This window comes from Rana temporaria, chromosome 5 (genome assembly GCF_905171775.1).
Source record: "Rana temporaria chromosome 5, aRanTem1.1, whole genome shotgun sequence".
Classification (NCBI taxonomy): Eukaryota; Metazoa; Chordata; class Amphibia; order Anura; family Ranidae; genus Rana; species Rana temporaria.
In genome coordinates, this window is record NC_053493.1 from 60,591,553 (window position 1) to 60,617,159 (window position 25,607).

Here is a 25,607-nt window from a genome sequence, read left to right on the forward strand (position 1 = left end):
TGGTAGTGCTGCTTTAGTAATTATTGTACTTATTTAAGTACTTGTGGATATTTTACTATTGTGTATAAAATATTTCACTGTTATAACATAAGAAAACTGACCTTTAGCTCTACCTGCTGACTAAAGAGAACACTGCATAATATTCATATGCAATATTTCATATTTATTATTTAAAACAGTTTTTTAGGTCCAAAAAAAAAACAGCATCCAAGTTCCTATCTTTAAGCTTTCTGCAGCATATCAGATAAAAAGGACTCTGATACTAAACCCAGTTTGGCCAACCTTGGCCTTAACCTTTAGTCTAATATCAATTTTTCTGACATGCTGCACCAAAAACATAAAGATCGGACCAAGTTTGGATGCTGCCATTTTTTGGACTTACTAGCACCTAAAGAGAAGATGCTGTTGTTCACCACCTGCTATTGTTCTGTTCTGATACTACACCAGCCAAGTGATCTGATTACTGTCTTCCTATGTACATTTTTTTTTAGCCCAGACCAATAATTAATAAAGAAAGAAAATATATAAAAAGTTACTATACATTCACTTTATGTTCAACTCTCATCCTGTTATTACTGTGACGAGAAATGTTGGAGACCTTCACAGTAGTGAAGAACCCTGTATCATTCTACCACAATCAAAGAAAGCAATTTTGAGGTGGAGGCCCTCTTTAAGACATAGAATGAGCCACATGCATATATTTTAATCTCGGTGTTGGAAAAAAACCTACATCATAAACATGGTACATTTCTCATTAATTAGTGTAGTGGGCGCTTACAAAAACATGTTATTTTTTCATTTCTTTATAACGAAGCAGATTGTATTTCCCCATCACGAGGGCCCGGGGTTTGTTTCATGTCTAGCTTCACTCTGTTATACAGCAATGAGTTTTGGCCGTGGACGAAGATAGAGGAGCAGATGTTGACAGTGAAGAATCATTTCATAAATAAGAAACACACGGCGCTCGATTCCAATTCATCCCACCGTTTCCCATGCACCGCTTCTTGACTCCATGAGTGAGTAATTGTTGCTGAATACCATGTTATTTGGCAAAGACGGATGACATTTTTTTTTCTCGTTTGCAAATCCGCCACTGGAATATGTATATAGGGATGGAAGATGCACTGATTGGCCATCCATTATTCATCACAGCGTTTTAAGCGGGACGGTGTTTACTGTTGTGCTATGATGCGGTTTCTCAAGTGTTTCATTGCGCACTCAGGCTCTTTCCGAAAGAAATACGGCAGAGCATGATTCCTGATTGCTCATCTCCCTAACTACTTGTTCAGCTGTCATATTCAATGTAGACCAGCTTGGACATGTGTGTTAAATTTTTATGTCTCAGTGTTATTAATAGTTGACTGGTAAAATGTGAGTGAAATGCACTTCCATTAAGATATCATAAGTAGTGCAGGAGACATAGGAAAAACAGGTAGCAGAGAAGAGTGGGGGGCCGTGACCTTCTTTTCTGTTCTAGTTACAAGAACGTATAATTACGGGTATATTAATAGAACATCTGCCTGGTGCTCAACTGTTCCATATTTTTAAAGGAGTACTCCATGTGTGACTAGAGAAGCTGTTGAGGTCACTGTTACAGGGACTACTAAACCATTTGTGCAGACTGCTCAGTTATACACGGTCCTCTGGGACATAGGGCCCCATTTAAACTAGATGTGGTGCTAAACCATAGACCTGAATTTCCTTTTGATACCATTTGGACTGGTATTGTCTATCAAGGTAAGGCTACTTTATCTATCTATCTATCTATCTATCTATCTATCTATCTATCTATCTATCTATCTATCTATCTATCTATCTATCTATCATTATACTCAGGGCTTTTTTTTCTCAAACGATAGGTGCTGGAACTCAACCCCGACCCCCCAAAACCCCTCCAACCACACACACCCTCTAAATCACATCAAATTGTGATTGTGGTCAGTCAAATTTAGTAGGATTGTTGCATTACATACAGAGTGCAGAGTTCAGGGGGGGGTTAAGCACAGAGTGTATAGCTGTCACTTGCAAACACAGAAACCAGACTTCTGTGTTCACAAGTGATTGTGGTGAGCAGACCGCCCCTCAAGGGTCCGAGCCAGAGGTGATGGAACTGAGTTCCACCAAGTTCCCCCTGAAAAAAAGCCCTGATTATACTACTGTATTATTATTATTCATGATTTATATAGCACCAATATTTTGTGCAGCACTTTACAATATAAGGGGAACAATAGAGTTGCAATATGATTAAGACAAGAGGGTTAGGAAGGCCCTGCTCCTGAAAGCTTATTAACTGAAGGCAAGAGGGGGTGATTCAAAAGGTAGTAACTGTGTTGGGATGAGTTGTTCAAGAAAGTAGGATTCAGTTGTTAGCTAGAGGTGGTGTGGTATACACTTCTCTGAAGAAATGTTCTCAGGGATCATCTAAAGGCAAATGAGAGAAGAAGATAGACATACAAGTCACGGTACGGAGTTCCAGACAGAGAGGCTCTGGAGAAGAACTGGATGCAAGCATGAGAGAAGACGACAAAAGATCTTGAGAGCAGGTGGTCTTGAGGGGTGGTCTTGAAGGAGCAAAATGGATGGTTTGGTTGATTTTTTTGGAGATGAGCTTGGTGATGTAGCTGAGGTCTATCTATCTATCTATCTATCTATCTATCTATCTATCTATCTATCTATCTATCTATCTATCTATCTATAAGTCTGCCAGCCTGTCTGTCTATCTATCATATACATAGGGTAGTAGTTGAATGGGGAACCAAAACACTCACTCACTCACACTCACTCACTAAGTGAAGGGTGTCATGACCCTGTCCGTTGAGGGGACGTCACCACAGCTACCTTCTTTCAAAGTGTGTTGGCGCAAAATGACACTGATGTCATCACATCAGTCCCGAATCCTGCATTGATAAAGACCTCCAGCCCACAGAGAAGGCAAAGAGGAAATAGACCCAGCAGCCTTACTTGCCCTATTTTAATACTTTGAAAAAGGTAAGTATTAAAATGGAAAAAAAAAAGCATAAAATATTGCCAGTGGTGGCCACACGGCAGAAAGGAGATTGCTTTTAGGAGGGGAGAACATAAAGAGTTGGGCTTTAAGTCATCAAAGTTGATTTGCTTTGTAAATCTTGCTGTACATGCTGTTTTTATACAAGCTGAAGGTCGTGTGAACAAAACTTGAACTGCTCCAAACTGTGGGCCTTGCAACATACATATGTAGAAACCAAGAAGAAATAATATTTATTTTTTCCTCTCCTGGACAGTACCGAGAACTATATTTAGAACATACATAAACATGTGGAGATCGTATATGGTTTTCTTCCTTCTTAAAGACAACCAGAGGAAGCTGTAACATTTTTGTGTCAAGTGCCATTTCCTCCCGTTGGAAACTGTGGCGGTTCAGAGGTCAATCTGTTTGCCCATTAGCTGTGTCAGGAGAGTATAGATGATGAATGTTGGGGAAGGAACATCGACATTTTTGATGTTGAAAAGAATAGTTAGCCGACAGTAGGCACGCACAGAAGAATTGCATGTCATCCTATTTACAACAAACAGGGCTCTTTCGGATATTCCCTGAAGAGGAGTTTACAGGAAGTTCTGTCCCAGAATACACAACCACTTGTCTGACGATCCCACTACAGCTGAACTTGTTATTCTGAGAAACACTGCAAATTCCTTTCAAGGCTCATACTACCTATTATCAACCGGTCATTATTAGAATAAAAAAAATATTAAACTATTATAATAGTGCACATTTATACTCAAGGGGGAACTTCAGTCATTTTTCATCTTTGCATCTATTAAATCTTCTGCCCTTGTTATTTCAACTTTGGATAGTTTAAAAAAAAAATCTGCCAGTAAATACCTTATACAGCCCACTTCCTGTTTCTTGTCTCGTCATTAGTCTAAGCTTTTTGACATTATGCACAGCTCTCTCTCAATATTGTGAGAGTTTGCCATGAAGGGAGGGGATATGAGTCATAAGAGGGCCAATGAAAGCTGCAGAGTTGAAGGTGTGCCTCTGTGCGTCTGTGTAATTCCAGGAAGTGAACAGGCAGCAGTTTCAGCTGCCCACAGTTAAAATGGTTGCAGCCAGACTGAGTGGAGGGAGATTTATGCAGGATATTTGGCAAGTACAGAATCACAGCATCCTTAAAATAATATGCAAAGTGGTTGGTGGGATACTTCAGAATAGAAAACATGTTTTTTTTTACAAATTATGTGAGCAGTTCCTCTTCAAACCTTTATTTATCAATAATTATTTAGCACATTACTCTTGAACAGTGGCCTCCAAGCTGTGGCCCGCAGGCCAGATGCGGCCATTTGCTTGCCTTTATCTGGTCCTTAGGGCACAATTTCTGTCGTGGATATGAGACTCTATGGCTCTATTCTTCCCATTGACACCAACGATGTGGAGCAGAATTCCTCCTGATGGCACCAACAATGGGGCACTATTCCTCCTCCTACTGACCACAGACGCTATGTAATTTTTTTTTAAATCCCACGGACCACCAACCTTAGGCATTGTTTACTCCCAGACATAGACAAAGGCACATTTTTAGGAACAGTGGGGAAGAGTAATGCCGCGTACACGCGATTGGAATTTCCGATGGGAAAAGTCAGACAGACTTTTTCCATCGGATATTCTGATCTAATGTAGCCCCATCTGAGTTTTTTCATCAGAAATTCCGATGATCTCCATCAGAGTTTAGATATAGAACATGTTCTATTTTTTTCCGATGGAATTCTGTCGGAATTCCAATGTGATTTGGCCGGGCAAAAGCCTGATCGTGTGTATGCGGAATTAGAGTTTTGCAAAGTGTTTTATTTTAGTCCATGTCCTTCTGGCCTGATGACAAACACACCCTACATTTCTTCTACAGGTTTCACAAGACAGGAAGTGAGGGCATATCTCCCCAATGGGGTCACTGACAGAAATAAAAATTATGAACACTTTCTCACTCTATTCAAAACTAAACAAAAATAAACTTTAGCTGGAGTTAGGCTATAATCTGTAGGGAAATATACCTACTGACCTTGCGGTTGGGAATCAGTAATGATCTGTAGAACAGCAAACTCAGATCTTCTGTTTTGTAGTTACTAGGCCTTGTGCATGCAGATGCCAAAAATGGTACGTTTAAATCTGTACAGCGTTTTTTTTCCCGGTAAGAATGCAGCACTAATAAATCCAATGTATCCATGCACGTGGATGTGTTTAATTCTGTTTACTACAGCAGCATTCAGAGACATAACACTGAAACTCCCCACGTTCAGGGAAGGGTACATGCATATGTTCTTACTTAATCCTAGTGGCTAAAATACATTTAAATTCTAACCACTAGAATGATTTACGCATGTACACTTCAAAACAATGTATGTGCATAAACGTGTAGGGCCAGATTCTCAGAGCAAGTACGCCGGCGTATCTACTGATACACCGGCGTACTTTCAAATTTGCCGCTTCGTATCTTTAGTTTGAATCCTCAAACCAAGATACGACGGCTTCTGGCTTCGATCCGACAGGCGTACGGCTTCGTACGCCTTCAGATCGTAGGTGCAATACTTCGGCGCCCGCTGGGTGGAGTTCGCGTCATTTTCCACGTCGGGTATGCTAATTAGCTTTTTCCGTCGATCCACGAAGGTACGCGAGGCCGTCGCATTCTCTTACGTCGTCGCTAGTCGGCTTTTCCCGGGCGTATAGTTAAAGCTGCTATTTCGTGGCGTATAGATAGACTTGCCATGTTAAAGTATGGCCGTCGTTCCCGCGTCGAATTAAGTAGTCCGTGAATAGGAAAGGACGTAACTCACGTCTAAGTTAAAAAAATGACGTTGGTGCGATGTCATTTCGCGCAAAGCACAGCGGGAAATTTCGAAACGGAGCATGCGCACTTCAATCAGCGCGGGGACGCGCTTCATTTAAATGAATCATGCCCCCTACCCGCCCAATTTGAAATACGCGCCAAGAAATACACTACGCCGCCGTAACTTACGGCGTGAAATCTTCCTGGATTCGACTTAGAGCCAGGTAAGATACGGCGGCGTATCTCTGATGCGCTACGCCAGGGCCATTCTTTGTGAATCTGGCCCGTAGACTTTATCCACCATTACACTGTTTTTACACTGGATCTTCCTACCAGCTTTTGACATCAAGATCCAGTATATGAGTATTAATTATGCCTATGTGCATAAGACCCTAGAATTTTGGAATATATTTCTAAATGATTAACATGTCATAATAACAGGTAACAAGTAAATAATGTGTGAGCAGTAATATTTTCTGAATCCTTGCAATGATAGACTGAGTTGTTGTGTTATAAAAAATATTTTTTGTAAGTGCATCAATAATATATACTAGTCACCAAAGATCTGTTATCCGCTATGTCAGTTTTTGAAGATATTGCAGTAATATTGCCACAGCAGGGAACACCAAAATTAAAAATCTTAATTAAAATATCACTTGCATCCTCTGTTTCATGGATATGATGTAATATGCAAATATTCCTCTCTGTAACTCTTGGCACATTGCCTCTCAGCATGTATTGCGTTCTCGTGTTGAGCAAAAAACTTCTTTGTGTACTGTTCACTGATTTCAGCATATTTTTAGAATTGGCTCTACTTGATGAGCAATGATTCAAATATTTCACTGTTATAAAGCCTGCCAATGGTCTATAAAATGTGCCAATGTTATAGATCGATTAACAATTGTGTATAATGTAATGGTTCACCAGACAGGAAAATAATTATTGACTTAGCAGCGGCCTGGCAGCATAAGATGAAGGAAAGCTATAAGTCACTCCTGGCCAAGATACTGATTGATTAGTGGTCTGTAAAAATTTGCATTACATTCTTTAGGATCTTTCCAGGTTTTTAGAATGTCTATAATTTACCATGTGATCATGATACCCACCCAAAGGGACGGGTTTTCATTATGATGGATGAAAAAATGAACACTTGAATTTTGAAGTCACGCCTAAAGCAGAACTCTAGCTCTTATCAAACACAGAGACAGACACGAATGAGTGTCCAGAACACACTCCAGTATTTACATGAGTAACTCAGTCACCTAACGCAATCACCATTGAATGTATTGAGGCAGATGGTGATTGTCCAAGAATGTCATGTGACATGATTGCATGGTGCTTGTATTAAAGTCACTGAGTTACCCATGTGGCTATAAATGCTAGGGTATGTTCCTGACATATGTTAGAACTGAAGAAGCTGATTAGATTAGCAGCAAAGAACATGTCCACTTGAATGTAACTAACTACTACAAATTGAACATACCTTTTGTTTTAAAGTGGAACTAAACCCTCCTATCCTTTGTAGGCAAGGAAACGGCCATCTTAGTCTCTGTTTGATCTGCAGTTGCCATGGTGCTGCACATGTGATCAGTTATGGCACCAGCCATTTGATGGCTTGACAGTTGGGTTAAGAGCACAACCAACAGTGACAGTTATCATTCATGTCATGCCTCGATTTTAGGACGCAGTTAAATTGATTGCTTTAGTTCCATTTTAAGAAGGCTCTACTGTTCCTAAAACTATTAACAAAAAACAGATGATGGTCTTTTCTAAAGTAAACAACTATCTAAAGGTTAACGCTACTCAATCTTGACTAGTGTTGTAGGACACTAACCCAGAAACACTTAGCATAGTCTAATAGGCACAAGTCCCTGTATCAAATAGTATATTGGACCACTCCAACAAATGCATACCAATGGCATTAAAAAGCTAAAACAAGACAGAAGCCTACAATGACTGGCATCTTCTAAATCCATAAAAAGCCAAACCAAAAACCCTATAAGATATACCAAGTTATCCTTGTGGTATGGGAAAATCTTCACTGACCCTTGGTAGATAGATAACCGTGACCTCTTGGTTCCCCAGAATACTTTAATGTAAGGTCATTTTAAATATCACACTTCAATACTACTATGTTCTCTTTCACAGTTGGTATGGGTACCCAAAATTACAAAGCAGCCCTGGACTCCCATGTGTCTTCCTATAAGCATGCCGGTAAAAAGATAAAGCACTGTAAATCCTGTGAGTTGCTACTCAGAAATAACTTTCCTGCCAGAAGGCTTATGCTGTTTTCTACCTGTATAGTAATTGTAACTATAAAAATATAATACAATTTATTGCCCGTTGCAGTTCCACTAATCAGAACCGACATTTTAACCCACATCTATTAAGCTGAGTAATTTCCTGTGTAACACATTATGGCAGTAAAAGGCACCTTATTACAATGACAAGGATGCAAAGGCATCATCCAAAACTGGCTTCCATCCAGTCCTTTAATGAATCTGTCCTTTATTAGGCTTTCTTATACCTTACAGAATGGCCCCAAAAGGACCGCAAAATGTAAAATACAATCTGTTCTAATAAGACTAAGCGAGTAACATTTTAATTATATTGTATATGTAATGTTTAATGGATTGACAGGATATGCATTCATGATAATTAATAATATTTTGTAGATTTTGAGGGGTAGTATAAGATCAGAGGACAAATACTTGACCAGGTTTCAAGTATTGAGTGACCTGATCATAGACCATGGTCCTTCACATATTCCAGAAGTTTATATTTAACATAGCAGTCCAGCAATTTTAATAAATTAAGTCAAAACTCCAGACAACAAATAAATGAATCAGTGAACTTCCTAAAAGTAGATTGAAGGCATTGCCACTGTGATAACTTAATTCAGTTTGCCCTAAAATGAATGTGTGCCCATGATATTCAGATAACAGTAGGTAGCAGTATGAGCTCTAAAACAAACCCTTGCTGACCTCTGTATCGGTATGTACTGTGGAGTAATTCATCTTCAAAGTTGACAGCAGAATTACTGAACGATTTCAAACTGTTCTATAAGCAGTTCATTTTTGCAGGCTCCTCTGCACTGCAAGTCTGGTCCCCACAGTTTTATCTCCCCTATGTCCTCCTGGTGGTTGGATGCCCTTGTCATCATCAAAATCAATGCAGAACCCATAGCCACAAAGGGCCTTTCCACTGACAGAGCATGGTGGAGCACCGTCTGCCAGGTAAGTAAAACTATTTTTTCTGTCCCCTGGATGTAAATGAGCATTTAACCCTTGCAGTTTGGAGGCAACCTCACTACAAGGGAGAATTTGTACTTTTCTTGGAGTTGAGCTTTAAGAATATGCAAGTACTCATTTGTCCACAACCTGACCACAGGTTTACTTTAAAACCAAATCTCCCTTGATTGTGTCAGAATAAGGCTTGGTTCACACTGATGCGACAGGATCCCACTTGTGAGACCCCAAGTCAGATAACATGTGAAATTCAATGTTTCCCTATGAGAAACATCTTAACTGACATTACACAAGTCTGTCCGACTTTAGAAAAGGTTCCTGCACTCCTTTGGTCCGACTTTGATACAACTTTAATGCCACAGAGTGTAAAAAGTCATATCAAAGTCAGGCTCCAAAGTTGCACAGAAAGTTGCATGACATTGGAGTTGGGCTAGTTTGAACTGAGCCTTAGGACCCTTTCACACTGACGTGATTTCAAAGTCGTGTGATTTTACCACAATTTCATGGTACGATTTTGAAGCGATTTGTCTATGGACCTCAACTCACTTCAAAGTCGGACCAAAGTAGTGCAGGGACTAATTTGAAGTTGGCACGATTAGAAGTCGTACTAATATGAATGGTAGTCATTGAAAATCATGGGGAACTGGCCAATATTCCACAATGTTTTTTTCAGTAAAATTAGCAAATTTCAATCTACATACATTTATTGCTTATTTGAAATGTTAAACAAATATTGCAATAGCACAGTATATGTTTTTTTTTAACAGAGAAATAATATAGACATGTATATATATATAATTTTTTTCTCTCTACAGTAGCCCATTACAATGGGATTTTAAAGGGATGTTTACAAACCTTAGTCTGGCTATATTTACTTTGTTCCCTGCTGTGAGCTTTACTATTTTTAGCACTGGACTTCCTATTACATAAAAGGGGAATCTACGTCAGTAAAAAGAAAAAACTTTTCCAAAGGATATTATACATGAAATGGAGTGTGTAGGAATATAAATGTTTTGTGACATTACATGTAGAACTTTCCTGTTCCTCACAGTGCATTTTTAGCATTTTGGTTGTAGAACATGTACAACTCACATGCCTAGGGTCAGATTTAGACCTCTGCAAAGCATTACTGCACACACATTAATGTGAGTTATGTTGCGTGGTAAAATAGGTTGCTGTAAGGCAGCCAATTCAACTTGATACAATATAACAGAGGTTTAAAACACCTGCATTTTTTTTCCTCAGCACATCCTGTGGTTCCCTAAAATGTAGGTTTCTTGTGGTGCATTGAGGATTTCTTTTAGGGGGACTATATAGAATGAATGACACTGCAACTCACCACACTGTGCACATTTCCATGTATTGTTTTAATTCAAACATGCGAACAGACCAAAACCACACTCAATAAATTTCAGTCTAATCTGAGTATAGTCTGTGAAGATCAGGAGTGAACCGGGTAATGCTTTCCTATGTTGTGATGATGTGCTTTTACAACCTGTGTGATGATTGCTATAGATCTACTAAATGGGTCCTGGTGAACGCAGGGACAGGCAGTTATTTTTTTATAAATTTGCATTGCTAAAAAGCATGGATGGCCAATGTAAATTTTAGTGTCTTAGTTAAATACATTCAGTAATTTCCTCATCTACATTTATAGCGGAATTTCACCCTACAGGGCAATTTCTGCTTTATGCCCTACTCCCCCTCCCTCCTTTAACACATTTGGCACATACATTTTTTGTTGGGTAGCATGTACCTAGTTTTGATAGGTACCCACTCCCACTTCTACTCAGATCGCCTAGGTGATCTGAGCAGAGATTCGCCCCACTCTCTTTGCCTGCAGTCTTTTTAAGACGTGTCCGAGGCCCCAGAAAACTGTGGGACCATTCACAAAGTGCAGCACAGTGGTAAGCCAGCTGTGAAGCCACAAGTAGCCACAGCCGACTTCTCATAATAAACATAACAACTCCAGGGTCCTGAAGACCAGTGAAGAACTGGCCTGGGTGAGGTGAGCTCTGGATCCCTGGACAGAAAATTGTCCTTTTATTGAAAGTTAGCAGCAACTGTATTCGTAGCTGCTGACTTAAATGTTTTTCTTTCCAGGGTGAAAATCCTCTTTAAGTGCTCAGTCTACTAAATAGTTATATTACAGTTATATGTTAGTTCAGGTTGGTCCCTGGCTTCTTATATGTCTTGGCTACTCCAAGAGAGTCCCTGTCATTGCCCTATCCTGTTCCTGTCCACCTGGTAGTTTAGGCATTTTAATTATTTCTGATATACTCTCCATCATATAAAGTAAGAATAATTCATCAGAATGAGTCGAAACTCCTCACAATGCCAACAGCAGGTATGCAGATCCAGAAACTTAAGAACAGATATTTCACCAATAGAGTGTCCTAAAGAAATAATAAACTGTCAGGTGGTATATCTCTCCAGCTTCTTCCAAAATCTGAAACATCAGTTTTGGGTGTTCACTCAAAAAAAAAAACACAAGTACACAACAGAGCCACACAATGATCATGTCACCCAGTAAAGCTCCATGCACACTGGGCTTAGAAAAACATCTGTTCTCTTGGGAGTAAAAAACGCTCATATAGAAAAAAAATGATGCAAAGTCTAGATGAGTTTAGGAGTGTTTTAATTTTTTTCTGCCAGTGAGCTCCAATCAGAATCGTGAACCAGAAGGCTTTTATTTCCCTGCTTAGCTCAAAATATGCCTAATCGTTATAATGTACATGGACACATAGAATAGCATTGAGCTGCTTCTACAGACAGAATACAAAACTCCTGTAGAAGCAACGTGTTTTATGCCAGTGTGCATGGAGACTAAAGCCCTGTACACACGATCGGTTTGTCTGATGAAAACAGACCGATGGACATCGGTTTGTTTTCCATCAGTGAAAAAAAATATAACATGTTTTAAATTTTTCCTATGGATAAAAAAACGATAGATAAAAACAATCGTCTGTGTGGAAGTTCATTGGTCAAAAATCCACGCATGCTCAGAATCAAGTCGACGCATGCTGGGAACTTCATTTTTCTCAGCACGTCCTAGTGTTTTACGTCACCGTGTTTTGGCACAGTCGGATTTTTGACTTATGGTGTGTAGGCAAGACTGATGAAAGTCAGCTTCATCGGATATCCGACGAAAAAATCCATCGGATTCGATTCCATCAGATATCCGATCGTGTGTACAGGGCTTTAGTCTTTATTTGGCCAAAAGCTAGTACCTGGACTTGGAGCAACGCTTATTTTGAAGATTCCATCAGTTTTGAGTGGACTGATCCTTTAAACTGGCAAAAGGTTGTAAAATGTAAGTCTTCAATTAAATAAATAAGTTCACATCTTACAGTTCGCCATTGTTAGAATTGCTACATACCTGTACCCACTCTTTAACAGTGTCTTCACCAGGTGTCCAGCCATTCTCAACATAGTTCAATCGAGATCTTTCTGCAGACCAGTTGGTGCTGTACTGTGAGGATACAGTGATTTGATCTGATGTGATCTCCCCAGATTCCATTCCAAGAGGTTCTCTACACTCAAAATCTAAATACAAAACAGCAAAATAATTAGCTTCTTAGCGTTTAACTAGGCACTACAACATGAGAATGGCCTGCCGTGCCTACACTAAAGCCATTTTTTTTACAATATTTGTGATAGAACTTTTCTACCTAAAGTATATGTAAATCAATAATAAATGAACACTTAAACTTCTCTTATTTTCTCACTTTCAGTCTGTTTAATAGACCATTGTTGAAGCATGTTGTTGTATCAGTTTGCAATGTATATGTGCAAAAAAAAAAATCATAGCTGTCCTGTGTCTCCTGCACACTTTCTATGTCAAATAAAAGAGCCCTGCTAGATTTTATCTTGGACAAACGAATAACTAGCATTTATGTAGTAGAGATCTGAGAGGGGAGTTGTTTAGCCAAAGAAAATAAGCAGGGCTGACAACTCTCAACAAAAATGTTGTGTATTGTCAGTCCACAATAGGGTTTAAGAGGTGAGGGCATTTCTGGCAGCTCAACTGGTATTTTTTTGCATTTGCAGGGTCTTTAAATGGAGAAAATGTGGGAAACTGTGTATCTTTTGAAGAGATATACTGTATATGTTTTTTTTTATGTATTTATTTATTTTTATTTTGCCTTGACATATGGTTTAAAATTATGTACATATGTCACCTGTTATTTAAATAGATCTTCATGACAAGCATTATCTTTTTTGTGGATTTTGTGGACAGTCAAGCATGACACCCTCTTCCTGCCACTGGCTTTAAATAATATATGATGTTGTTGTCCAGGTAATTGGGGTCACATGTGAATGCTTTGAAGTTTAACTGGCTTGGTATTATACTTATTATAGATTCTAACTCAGCCTACTACGAGAAGGTCAGAACATTGCTCTTTCCTGACAATCGAACAAAACTGCAAATGGGTGCATAATCTGTTCCAGTTGTTCTTCACTAAGCATTCCTAAGGACCAAAAAACATGTTTGACTTGGAATATTAATACTATACAGGATTTATTTAGTGACACTAGTTTACCAGCACTTTACAATTAATGTCTATTTTACGGAGAACTCTTTATTGTCTGAATGGTATTTCCAGTAGCTGTGCCTATTACTTTAAGTAGGTGGCAAAAAAATAAAAATAAGCCCAAGACTAAATAGAGGATGTGCTTCAATGGCTGTAACCAAAGACCACCACTTGTATAGATCTTCAGTGATCTTATTTGAAACAGATAAGAAGTTTGGGTATGGCCCAAGGGGGGGGGGGGGTTGCCTATGGCACATAGCATCTGTATTTACTGTAAATAAATCAGGTTTCTAACCCTGGCTGCTATCTATTCAAATGTTATATAGAACAAAACTATTTTATAATATTTCTAGATGTATATGAAAGGACAATGGTATGGATGGGATTGGCCTGTGTGGGACGATCACCAATTAACTTGCAAAGAGAAAATAAAATGGCTACACTTTTCTATAGCTTTTGCGATCCCTATGACTCCTCAGCATCTCTACTACGGTATTTTTAGGTTCTTATCCTGGGTTTACTCAGATGCTTGATATACAGTTAAGAACTTTGCAAAGGAAAACTAAATACATTTGTAAGCCAGTAAGAGGTGACAACCTTTAAAAAAAGAGGAGTGTCCATAAAAGTGTAGCAGACACCCATAACAGCCAATCAGCTTTCATATTTATTTCTCTGCGAAAGATAAACAATCTATGTGATTGATAACTATGAACAAATTCTACACACAAGTCTTTCCTCCAGTTTGTATAAATATGTGTTCAATTGAAAAAGAGAAACGTTACATCTTGTTATACAGAAACAATATTCTATTCTGAAGGAGATCTAATTTATTTAGAAGTTTCTGAATGTTTTATGTGACTTGAGGGGTATGAGAATACATAACAATCTCCATAGTTACCAACCTTCCTCGGCATTGCTCTGTAACACGGTGTAGTTTGCAGAAAATCCTTCTTTGGCTATAGCATTGTCCGTGTGAAAAATCATCGTTAGGATTCCAGTTGAGGAACGAATACGTCCTGGCGTGTTCTGTCCACAGTAACGTCCAATGTAAGGCCCCACTGTAAAAAAAAAGAAACTTAGTAAAGATGGAAATGCTTGGTGATCATTAAAAATAGTTGAGAAAAACCTGAGTTGCATATAATTCCCCGTCAAATTTTCACAGACCATCTAACAGGGTCTATTCACTCTTTGCACTTCCTGCACCAACAGTCATATTTTAACTCAGCAGGTTGAACTGCTGTCAGAGCTGCTGTTCTTACTATGTAAAGTTAGTACAGCGATCTCCCTCGCTGAGCTGCTGTGTTCCACCAGAACACTCCGATCATTGCTCTCTGCCATTGGCTGTGAGCGCTGATCGGGAGTCAGTTGGCTGCTGGTTTTCCAGCATGCTCATCTGACAGAGGCCAGACAATTCTGTTGGACAGACTGACATACACACAGGCCGAATGTCGGCCTGTTGTTTATGAACCAGCAAAATGTTTCTGGACATGTGTCCCGTGTGTACCCGGCTTTAGGCTCTAAATAGACACTCCATGTTTGAGTTATGTAACTGTAGGTCATTCATTGGGGCAGCATTTTCAGCAAACTCTTCAGCAAAATCTGGCCATACTCTACTGGGATCAAACAAATGTTTGTATGAACATTTTGAAATACATTTGATGACTTGACTAAAGTCATTCTTAACTTTTTTTAAGGCTGGGTTCACACTTAAGCATGGTGTGGTTCACAGCATTCACCATTTCAGGTCCAATTTCAGCCCAAATTTTTGGCTGAATTTGGACCTGAAACAGACTCGAAGACGCACAAGACTCCTGTGCAATTCACAACCAGAGCAGCTCTGGAGATGTGTGAACATAGACAGCCAGCCACAATCTCCTGACATGCGAATTGGATGTGGCGAAACCTGCATCCAATTCAGAATAGTGTGAACCCAGCCTTAAATTTTGTTTGCTTTTAAAGGGTTGATTTTAGAGTGAATGCACTTAACCAAACAAAAACCAAATTCACTGCTAGAAAAAACTGTTTCTGAGATTATAATGTCAAGCCTGTGCCCTTCCTTTTAAATTCACTGTTAGAATATCATTAGTTCAAGAAATTAATGCGGTCAAATCCAAACATGGTTTTGACCCCAAAAAGTATTAGAGAATTTAACGAACATTCTAAAACACAAATCAAGAGCTGCTATGGGCAACATAATGTCCTGCTAGGCGGCCTTAGTCATGTGACCTGGAATCAAAGCATAGTTTAGTTATTAGGGAAGACCTTTTTGTAGACTCTACCCCTTCCCATGTCCACCACCTTCTTTAATGTCGCCTCAATTTTTAAGAAGAACGAAATTTCCAAAGGCTAGACTGCAATTTCTTTAACGTACAGTATTTATTTTCCACTGGAAGAAAAACATTCTGGTGCCACCATAAAAATAGGCTGGAAACCACTTAAACAATAAAGGGCAGCCATTGAACTCAGGTGCCTTATTTGACATATAAACAAGTCAAGCATTGAAAATGGAACAAGAGGGACATTGTTCATCTGGAAGCTGTGATTGAAGAGTCTGTTCATGTCTTATAATTCTAAAGGACTTATTTGGGACGTCTACATTTAGATTGTCTGGATTTTGCCCCCTGGACATCTCAGATCTTTGCTTTCTGTCTCTGTGAACACTGTACATTCAGAAACTGATGGGCCAACACAATACAAAGAAGTATTGAATTTGTTCGCACAGGGATTCCTAGACAAGCTAATGCAATATTGATCGTCAGAACACGGGATAAGGCAGAAAGTATTAATCACGCTTACATATAAGAGAAACATCAATTTCTTTCACTATATTTTAATACATCCAGCAAGCCTGTAATTATCGCTTATAATAGCATAAGTTTGCTACTGTCAAAAAGGAGTGCTTAGGCTGAATTTCTCTAATGGATCTATTATTACATATTTACTAGCAACAAAATATTTCCTAATTTTGTTAGACCTATTAAATCTATGAACTGTGGCAAATCATCTTCGCAAATCTATTATTAACGCTTATAATTAACAACCGCTGCCCAAATGTCTAGTCAACAGTGGATGAGAGGAAGTAATTATACTTGGCTTATCTCTCGGTAGCTAATTATATGCATATATTTATACGACCTATCTCTTTCCTGTCTATCAATGGCCTCTATGGAGAAAGTCTGCATATTGTCAAGTCAGGGGAAAAACAAAACTACAGACATGAATTCATTACAGATCAATATAGATGTACAAATGGAGAATCTATTTGCATGACGGTCTGTCTGCAGATTAAGCAATACAAAAGACAGGTTAATGTAGTCAGTATTTATGCCCGTAACCAATCTTATTATGCTCATTGAAAGTCTAGAACCGTTTCACAATGGCACACGTTTGCAAGTAGGTAGCCTAAGCAGTGTCTCAGGGAATCCAAGTTTGGTCATGTGTAAGCCATGTTTACTGCCTGGCCTAAACCCTGATGCCGCGTGCACATGATCATTCTTCGGCATGAATTAAAACAACGTTTTTAAAAACGTCATTTAAAATGATCGTGTGTGGGCTACTCATAATTTTTCGGCTTCTAAAAAACGACAAAAAAAAAATTCGAACATGCTGCATTTTTTAACGTCGTTTTAAAAAATATAGTTTTTCGGGTTGAAAAAAATGATCGCTTGTGGACTAAAACAACGTTTTAAACCCGCGGATGCTCAGAAGCAAGTTATGAGACGGGAGCGCTCGTTCTGGTAAAACTACCGTTCATAATGGAGTAAGCACATTCATCACGCTGTAACAGACAAAAAAGCGCGAATCGTCTTTTACTAACACGGAACCAGCTAAAGCAGCCAAAAGGCAAATAGAACTTCCCCTTTAGAGTGCCGTCGTACGTGTTGTACGTCACTGCACTTTGTTCATCATTTTTTTTAAACGATGGTGTGTGCGCAACGTCGTTTTTAATGATGAAGTTGGAAAAACGTTGTTTTTTGGACATTTTTTCAATCTGAAAAATGATCGTTTGTATGCGGCATTAGCTATATAAAAACTGCAAAAATGATCACCCATAACAAACTAATGCTCTGTTTAGGAATTCATTCTTCACTAAGCAGATTAGGTGCTGCTTTAAGGAATATGTTGCTAGCTGCACAGGTGCCCAGTCTGCTAATTGGACTAAAAAATAACCTGCAGGTTGATTTCAAATGAATCTTATTGGATAGAATTATTGGATAGAATTAAGTTATTATATTTCTTCTAAACATATTTTTTGTTAGGCAGTATAGGTGCGACTGCAATAGTGTACAAATACGATCCAAAAAAGACGCAAAACTTCAATACAAAATCATATTCTTGCTCAGAAATCCACCATGCACTGAGTCACTTAACCACTTGCCGCCCGCCAATGACAGATTGACGGCGGCAAAGTGGTTGTAGAATCCTGACCGGACGTCATATGACGTCATCAGGATTCTTAGCCGCTGCGCGCCCCCGGGGGCGCGCATCGCGGCGATCGTTGTTGCGGGGTGTCAGTCTGACACCCCGCAACACCGATCTCGGTAAAGAGTCTCTCACGGAGACTCTTTACCACGTGATCAGCCGTGTCCAACCACGGCTGATCACGGTGTAAACAGGAAGAGCCGCCGACGGCTCTTCCTCACTCGCGTCTGACAGACGCGAGTAGAGGAGAGCAGATCGGCGGCTCTCCTGACAGGGGGGGTTCGCGCTGATTGTTTATCAGCGCAACCCCCCCTCGGATCGCCACATGGACCACCAGGGATGCCCACCAGGGAAGGGCAAAACAACAAAAATTGAGAAAAAAAAAGTCTGAAAAAAAAAAAAAAAAGTCTGAAAAAAAAAAAAAAAAAAGTCTGAAAAAAAAAGTCTGGGGAAAAAAAAAAAGGATGCAAAAAAAAAAGATGCCAATCAGTGCCCACAAATGGGCACTGACTGGCAACAAGTAAATCAGTGCCGCCCCACAGTGTCCATCAGTGCCACCCCACAGTGCCCATCAGTGCCACCCCACAGTGCCCATCTGTGCCACCCACAGTGCCCATCTGTGCCACCCACAGTGCCCATCTGTGCCACCCACAGTGCCCATCTGTGCCACCCATGAGTGCCCATCTGTGCCGCCCATGAGTGCCCAGTGCCGCCCATGAGTGCCCATCAGTGCCGCCCATGAGTGCCCATCAGTGCCGCCCATGAGTGCCCATCAGTGCCAACTATGTGTGCCCATGAGTGCCGCCTATGTGTGCCCATCAGTGCCGCATACCAGCGCCGCCAATCAGTGCCACCTCATCTGTGCCCGTCAGTACTACCTCGTCGATGTCCATCAGTGCCATCTCATCTGTGCCCATCAGTGCCACCATATCAGTGCCCATAATTGAAAGAGAAAACTTACTTATTTACAAAAAAATTACAGAAAAAAATAAAAACTTAATTTTTTTCAAAATTTTCGGTCTTCTTTTAGTTGTTGCGCAAAAAAAAAAAATCGCAGAGGTGATCAAATACCACCAAAAGAAAGCTCTATTTGTGGGTAAAAAAGGACGCCAATTTTGTTTGGGTACAATGTAGCACGACCGCGCAATTGTCATTCAAAGTGCGACAGTGCTGAAAGCTGAAAATTGGCTTGGGCAGGAAGGTACGTAAGTGCCCTGTATGGAAGTGGTTAACTACTGCCTCGAGAAAACAGTTTTTGACCCATGTCTGCCAAATGTTCTTGGCCTGAATACTAAGCTCTATGTTCATCAGAAACTCAAATGCCACTTTAGTATAAGATTGGACAATGTTACATATCACTTGATTATTATTATTATACAGGATTTATATAGCGCCAAACGTTTGCACAGCGCTTTACAACATGGGGGCAGACAGTACAGTTACAATACAATTCAATACAGTAGGGATTAGAGGGCCCTGCTCGTTAGAGCTTACAAACTCGAAAACTTTAGCATTTGTACCACATTGGGCTTCTCATTATTCATATCTATGAGCAGAATGCATAACAGTATCGACCTTCTTCTAGTTACCTTTACCAAAATGCCAAAAAAGTGCCCATGCATGTTACATCTTTTTTCGCCTACCTCTTAGCCCAAACATCAAATAGAAATCACCTATGGATCAAACAGAATGCGCACTGAATTCTTGTGCAATTCACATGCGATTCAATGAGGAGTGATTTGAGCCTATTTATTTTGAATGGGCTCCAGTCGCACCAAAGTGGTACATGCACTACTTTTGGAAAGGCACTGCATCCAGACCGCATGGTAGTTTTGCACCATGAAATCTGGTGCAGGCAAACGCACCGTGCTTGCAACCTGCATTTGGGGTGTCGTTAATATTGTGCTGACGACCAACTGCAGATCGCAAGGGCAGTGTATTTTGAACATGGCACAGGAAACACGCACAGATCATGGGGTTTCCTCACTACGTTCTAGTGTGAACCAGGGCTTACCAAAGTCAACTAGTTAGTCTTAAGCTGGCCATACACTAGTAGAGTTTTGTTCAAACTGTTTTCATTTTAAAAAATTTCATTTGATTTTCTAATCATTGGTGGGTTCATTTTTGACTGCAGTGATGAAAAGTTCAAAGGAGCTGGATAGAACAAAATTCTCAAAGTGTATGTAGTTTTTGTGTGAGAAAGTCTATTCTTTCCAAAATCGAATGTTAAATGCAAACTAAGTACTTTCCAACGACCTTCGTCAAGTCATCCAACGTACTGAAACTTTTCACAGCTTTGGTATCACACCACCAAGATGAGATGTCACACAAGGCAAGTTAAAGCTGATAAGGACAGTTTATTCACTCTACTTCCGTCTTGAAAGAGTAAGGAAAACTGTTACATTACTCTGCTCTTAGTCCTAGGTGTTCAGATCCAGAGTAGGTGATCTCTAACTATACAGCACACTAATCAGTATACATAACTGCACAAGTTGTACAGGACCAGCAACAATATGGACCCAGCTGGATAACTCTGGCAGACATTCTAGTCGTTTTAAAAGGTCCACAATTGCAACCCTCCTATTATTTGTATGAAGGGTTTAATGTATTTTTATCGGTGGTAATTGTTTTTTTTCTTTTATATAATTGTTTTAAAAAGTGATTAAATAAAAAATCAAGAGTATGTGTGTGGCAGGTGTCAGAAGAAAGGAACAGCTAATGAAAAAACTGTATTATCAATACAAATCAGATTGAATAACATCATGCGTGTCATCATTAACCTAACCAACTTAGTAGATCCCTCAAGTCACACAGCAGACAATTATTGCATGTGTTGGTGTCCAATGACTGCCCAATGACTGCCCAAGAGGGTTAGAAGATTTAAAAGAAAACATCTATTATTAGTGCTTCTTTGCTACTGTAATTACTGTCCTCTCTGTCCGACAGCCTTCAGGTTTTATACATTTCAATATAATAATGTGCTACAGCCAAACAGCGCCTTAGGAACAAATCAATTAGCTTCTCGTGCTAAGTACATTTCGCTAAGTACATTTCACTCATGGTCTGTTTAAAACAAAAGGTTAAAGTATCAACAGCAACATTATCCACAAATTGAATATGATTAGTTGTACTTTTAGAAATGGTATCATTACAAAGCATACAGTATTAAATACTGCCATCAAACTTATTCCTTAGCAATATATTTAAGAATCCTTAGCCTTGAGTCTTACTGCTGTTTAGTAACACTAGTCACATGATATGCTCGGGGAACAATTATGTCCTTGGAGCTGTAAAGGTAACAGTTATATGTCAAAATCTGTGTCAATTTTATTGCTCAACTATCACACTGACAACAAAGGGCATTGGGTCTCTGCCAAAGTAGAGGATCATGACATAAGCAGGGAAGCAGATTGACTGTCTCAGGTACCATTGGCAGAGATCACATGACCAATGCCTTCAATTGGTCGCATGTATGGCCACTGGAGGAAGTCAGGAACACTATTTTGTTCTGCAGTAAATATTAGTATTTACTAAATGAAATTACATTTTAATTGGTATAGGTCTACTTAAAAGCAACCCTATCAGTAACAATTTTTTTTTTAAAAGCTGTATGGAAAAAGTCTTAGAATCGTTACATGTCCTATGCCACCATTATCCACTGAATTCAAGAAATTCTGCTGCCTGAAGTATCGTCAGCATCTGGCACTGTTTTGAGTATGTCAGATTCCTGGTCCCCTGCTGAGCACTGTGGTTCCCTCTGTCAGTCCTTATGTCATCACTGTGTCTTGTAGGGGTCAGTGGGAGGAACCTCAGAACAGAGAGGGGGACCAAGTATCTAACACTCCTGAAAGTGTGAGACACAGGAAATTCTTTAGGCAGTGCAATCTCTTAAATACGCTTATAAAAATGACATGAGCAGTGGGACAGGTCAGCATTAAAATACTTATTTTCCATACACCTTTTTTTCACGATGACAGGGTCTCATTGATGCAAACCAGTGCATTTTCCATTCAGGGATACGATAGGTTTACTAACATTTCCCCTCCAGCATATCATTCCCTACCTACTCGGTTCAGCGACAGGGGTCAAATAAAATAACTGGTGCTTCCAAGTATTGAGGAGCAGAAAACTGGTGCTTCCAAGTATTGAGGAGCAGATAACTGGTACTTCCAAGTATTGAGGAGCAGATAACTAGTGCTTCCAAGAATGGAGGAGCAGAAAACTGGTGCTTCCAAGTATTGAGGAAAAGATAACTGGTACTTCCAAGTATTGAGGAGCAGATAACTAGTGCTTCCAAGTATTGAGGAGCAGATAACTAGTGCTTCCAAGTATTGAGGAGCAGATAACTGGTGCTTCCAAGTATTGAGGAGCAGAAAACTGGTGCCTCCAAGTATTGAGGAGCAGATAAATGGTGCTTCCAAGTATGGAGGAGCATGTGACAAAAGATGGCCAATAAGTGCTGTCCATAGTCCTGTTTAAGCTATGGGTGCAGTCGGGGCTGGACTGGGACATAAATTTGGCAATGGACTTCATCCAGACTGGCCCACTTTGACAGGTCTTTCCCATGGTGGCCAGACAAACCGGAAAGATGGCGGCCACACACAGCTTCCTCAGCACTTGTTCTTTGGCAGCAGACAGCAGGTTGAAGAGCGGGGGAAGGAAAGACCAGGGGAACGAGTGTCGAGGAAGCTTATGTCACAGCTGTGTGTGGCCGCCGTCCTTCCGGATCGTATGATGAGTTTCTCAGTGTGACTCCCGAGGAGCATGTCTGTATTCAGTCACGCTGAAGTTAACTAGCCAGGGAGAGGAGGTGAGCGTTTCGGGGAGTGAGAAGAGGTGAATGCCGCGGGGAGGGAGTGGAGCGCTGAGGAGAGGGAGAGCCAGAGGAGCGGAGGGGTGTGGCGGTCCGCTGTCGCTAAAGCCAGCCCACTGAGCCATCGGCCCACTGGGAAACTCGCAGTAGTCCCGATGGCCAGTTTGTCCCTGGGTGCAGTGGCTCTAAGGCAGCTCTTGGCAGGTGAATAGAGCCATAGGGGAGTGAAAAGAAGACAAGTAGATGTTGTTGGGAAGGGCTAAATAAAAGTGAACCTGTTACTTTGCCTTGCATAGGTAAACAAAGGTTCACTTTAAGGTATTTACCATATTTGTGTCACCCACTTGAAAATGTCACAGAATAAAAAATGACGTTAAGTATCATAAATCCTAAAGATATGAGACCAATACAAATACATATATTAAAAACTTTTACATGTAAATGGAAATCACAAAAGAAGGAAATAATTGCCTGCAATAGATTGCTCCGTTTTACATACAATGGAGATAAATCTTTTGAAGATTGCTCTGTAATTGCATTACAAGCTCCTTACTGGTGAAATATTGTTTTATTAAGTTGTTTATAGTTCTTTTTATACTCTGCTCCCTCTTGGATTGGTCTGTTCTCTAACAGTCTCCATTCCATCATTTCTATATACACATTACTTTTCCAGCTGTAAGTTGCAATGACAGCGAAGTTAGACAGGAAGCAGAAGAAGTTGAGATAAAAGAGATTAATAGAGTGTTTAATTTGCAGTGGCATTAACATCTATTGGAAGACAGTGCTTTCAGTGCCTTCATTCAAAAGTGTGTTTATTTTATTGACTTAAGCATTGATGGCTTGCCAAGGCAATAGTTCTGAAACTGTATGCACACTCTTCTAAATTACTTTTCACTCTCAGTATCACTCACACGTTCCTTAAAGGCAGGAGAGCCGGAGGCGCTGAGGGAAAAAAATGCGATGATTATCTTCATATCAACCCATACTCTTAAGCTGTTCTTTTGTGTTTGGATCTTATCATTTCATACACAAAAGCAACTTGACGGGCACTAAAGATTTTTAGAAGAAAGCAGAAATAATTGTAAACTACTCAATATCGAGCCACGGGTGACCACCCAATACAGGCTGCTGTTTTGTGTAGCAAATCTGTTTATTTGTATTCATAGCTCAGTGATATCATGGCTTAATAGTTGATTGATTAACAATGGTTCTGCATCAAAACAAGATGCAATGATGCTAAGACTGAAAGCAGCAGCATACCCCTGGCAATCCACAATGCATGAAAATGCCATTGACAGTGGTGGTAATGTCATTACGCTGAAACCAAGATGCCGTTGGGAGCCTTCATGTATCAGAAAGTGATACACGTGTGTTAAGGTCACTGGGTGGTCCTTTGCTCAAGGATTTCCGTAACTCTGGTTCAGCATCAAAACAAGCTGCATTGACTCTAATGCTGAGAGCAGCAGCATGCCTTTTGCAATCCACGATGCATAATAATACTATTGCAGGTGGTGAAGATATCATTACATTGTAACCAAGATGCAATTGGGATCCTTTATGTATCAGGAAGTGATATGTGTACAAAGGACATTGGATGGCTTAAAAAAGCCTAGTGGAGGTTGTAGCCTTGGCCCTGTTCAAGAATTGAATGACACTGGTTCAGCATCAATACAAGCTGAAATGATTCTAATTCTGAAAGCAGCAGCACAACCTTGGTAATCCATGATGCATGTTAATACCATTGAAGGTGCCGTGCTGATGATGTCATTACACTTGAGACAAGATGTAGTCGGAAATTTCCATGTATCAGGAAGCGATACATGTTTGCAAAGGCTGCTGGGTGCCTTAAAGAAGACCAATGGAGGTTGTAGCCCTGGCTTTGTTCAAGGATTGGTTGACATTAGTTCAGCCTCAAAACAAGCTGCATTGACTCTAATACTGAAAGCAGGAGCATGCCTTTGACAATCCATGATGCATGATAATACCATTGAAGGTGGTGATGATATCGTTACATTGGAGCCAAGATGCAGTTGGGAGCCTATATGTATCAAGAAGTGATGTGTGTGTACAAAGGGCATAAAAAAGCACAGTGGAGGTTGTAGCATTGGCCCTGTTAAAGAATTGAATTACAATGGTTCAGCATCAATACAAGCTGCAATGATTCTAATGCTGAAAGCAGCATTGGAGGTGGCGATGATGTCATTACACTTAAGCCAAGATGTAGTTGGAAATGTATGAGGAAGATATACATATGTGCAAAGTCTGCTGGGTGCCTTAAAGAAGCCCAACTGAGATCATAACCCTGGTCATGTTTAGTCCTGCAGGCTTAATAGTAACTGAATACCCTATGGCCTCTGAAGTTGTTATAGTGAAAAAAAATTCTATATGGTTGTGCTTAAATGCCTGATTTCCCCAGCTACAGCTATGGCTCCTTATACTGAAAAACACTGTGGGAGTAGGGGATAAACAAATACATGGGTTCATTCTAATTGTAAATCACTTTTCGAATATAATTTAGTGCAGCGGTATGAGCTAATGCTGCACTTATGGTTCTAGTAGCGCTAGGGTACAAGGAGAACCAGCCTGTCAGTGTACAAAGGGACTAGAACATAACACTTGATAAAGGCATGTAAGACTTCTTCTTATTGACTCCTGTCTATTGTTAAAGCCAAGTGCCCTTGTTCACTGACAGATGCATTTAAATTAGCATTGGCGAACACTCTTAAGGAGAATAACAGGTAAGTGTAGTGTGACACAAGCTTATAGAAAAACACCAAAAGCTAGTGAACTA

The 25,607-nt window shown here is 39.9% G+C and overlaps 1 protein-coding gene across 2 annotated transcripts in view; it reads right to left on the bottom strand.

Annotated features, from left to right (window-relative positions):
- NRP1 (neuropilin 1) overlaps nucleotides 1–25,607 on the bottom strand; it is a 215,887-nt gene that overhangs the window by 87,708 nt on the left and 102,572 nt on the right. For both annotated transcript variants that reach the window (XM_040352638.1, XM_040352637.1), the window contains 2 exons: nucleotides 14,484–14,639; nucleotides 12,426–12,592 (listed from right to left, as the gene is read on the bottom strand). In XM_040352638.1, the coding sequence (XP_040208572.1) occupies nucleotides 12,426–12,592; nucleotides 14,484–14,639 (323 nt within the window). The remainder of the gene's footprint in view (nucleotides 1–12,425; nucleotides 12,593–14,483; nucleotides 14,640–25,607) is intronic.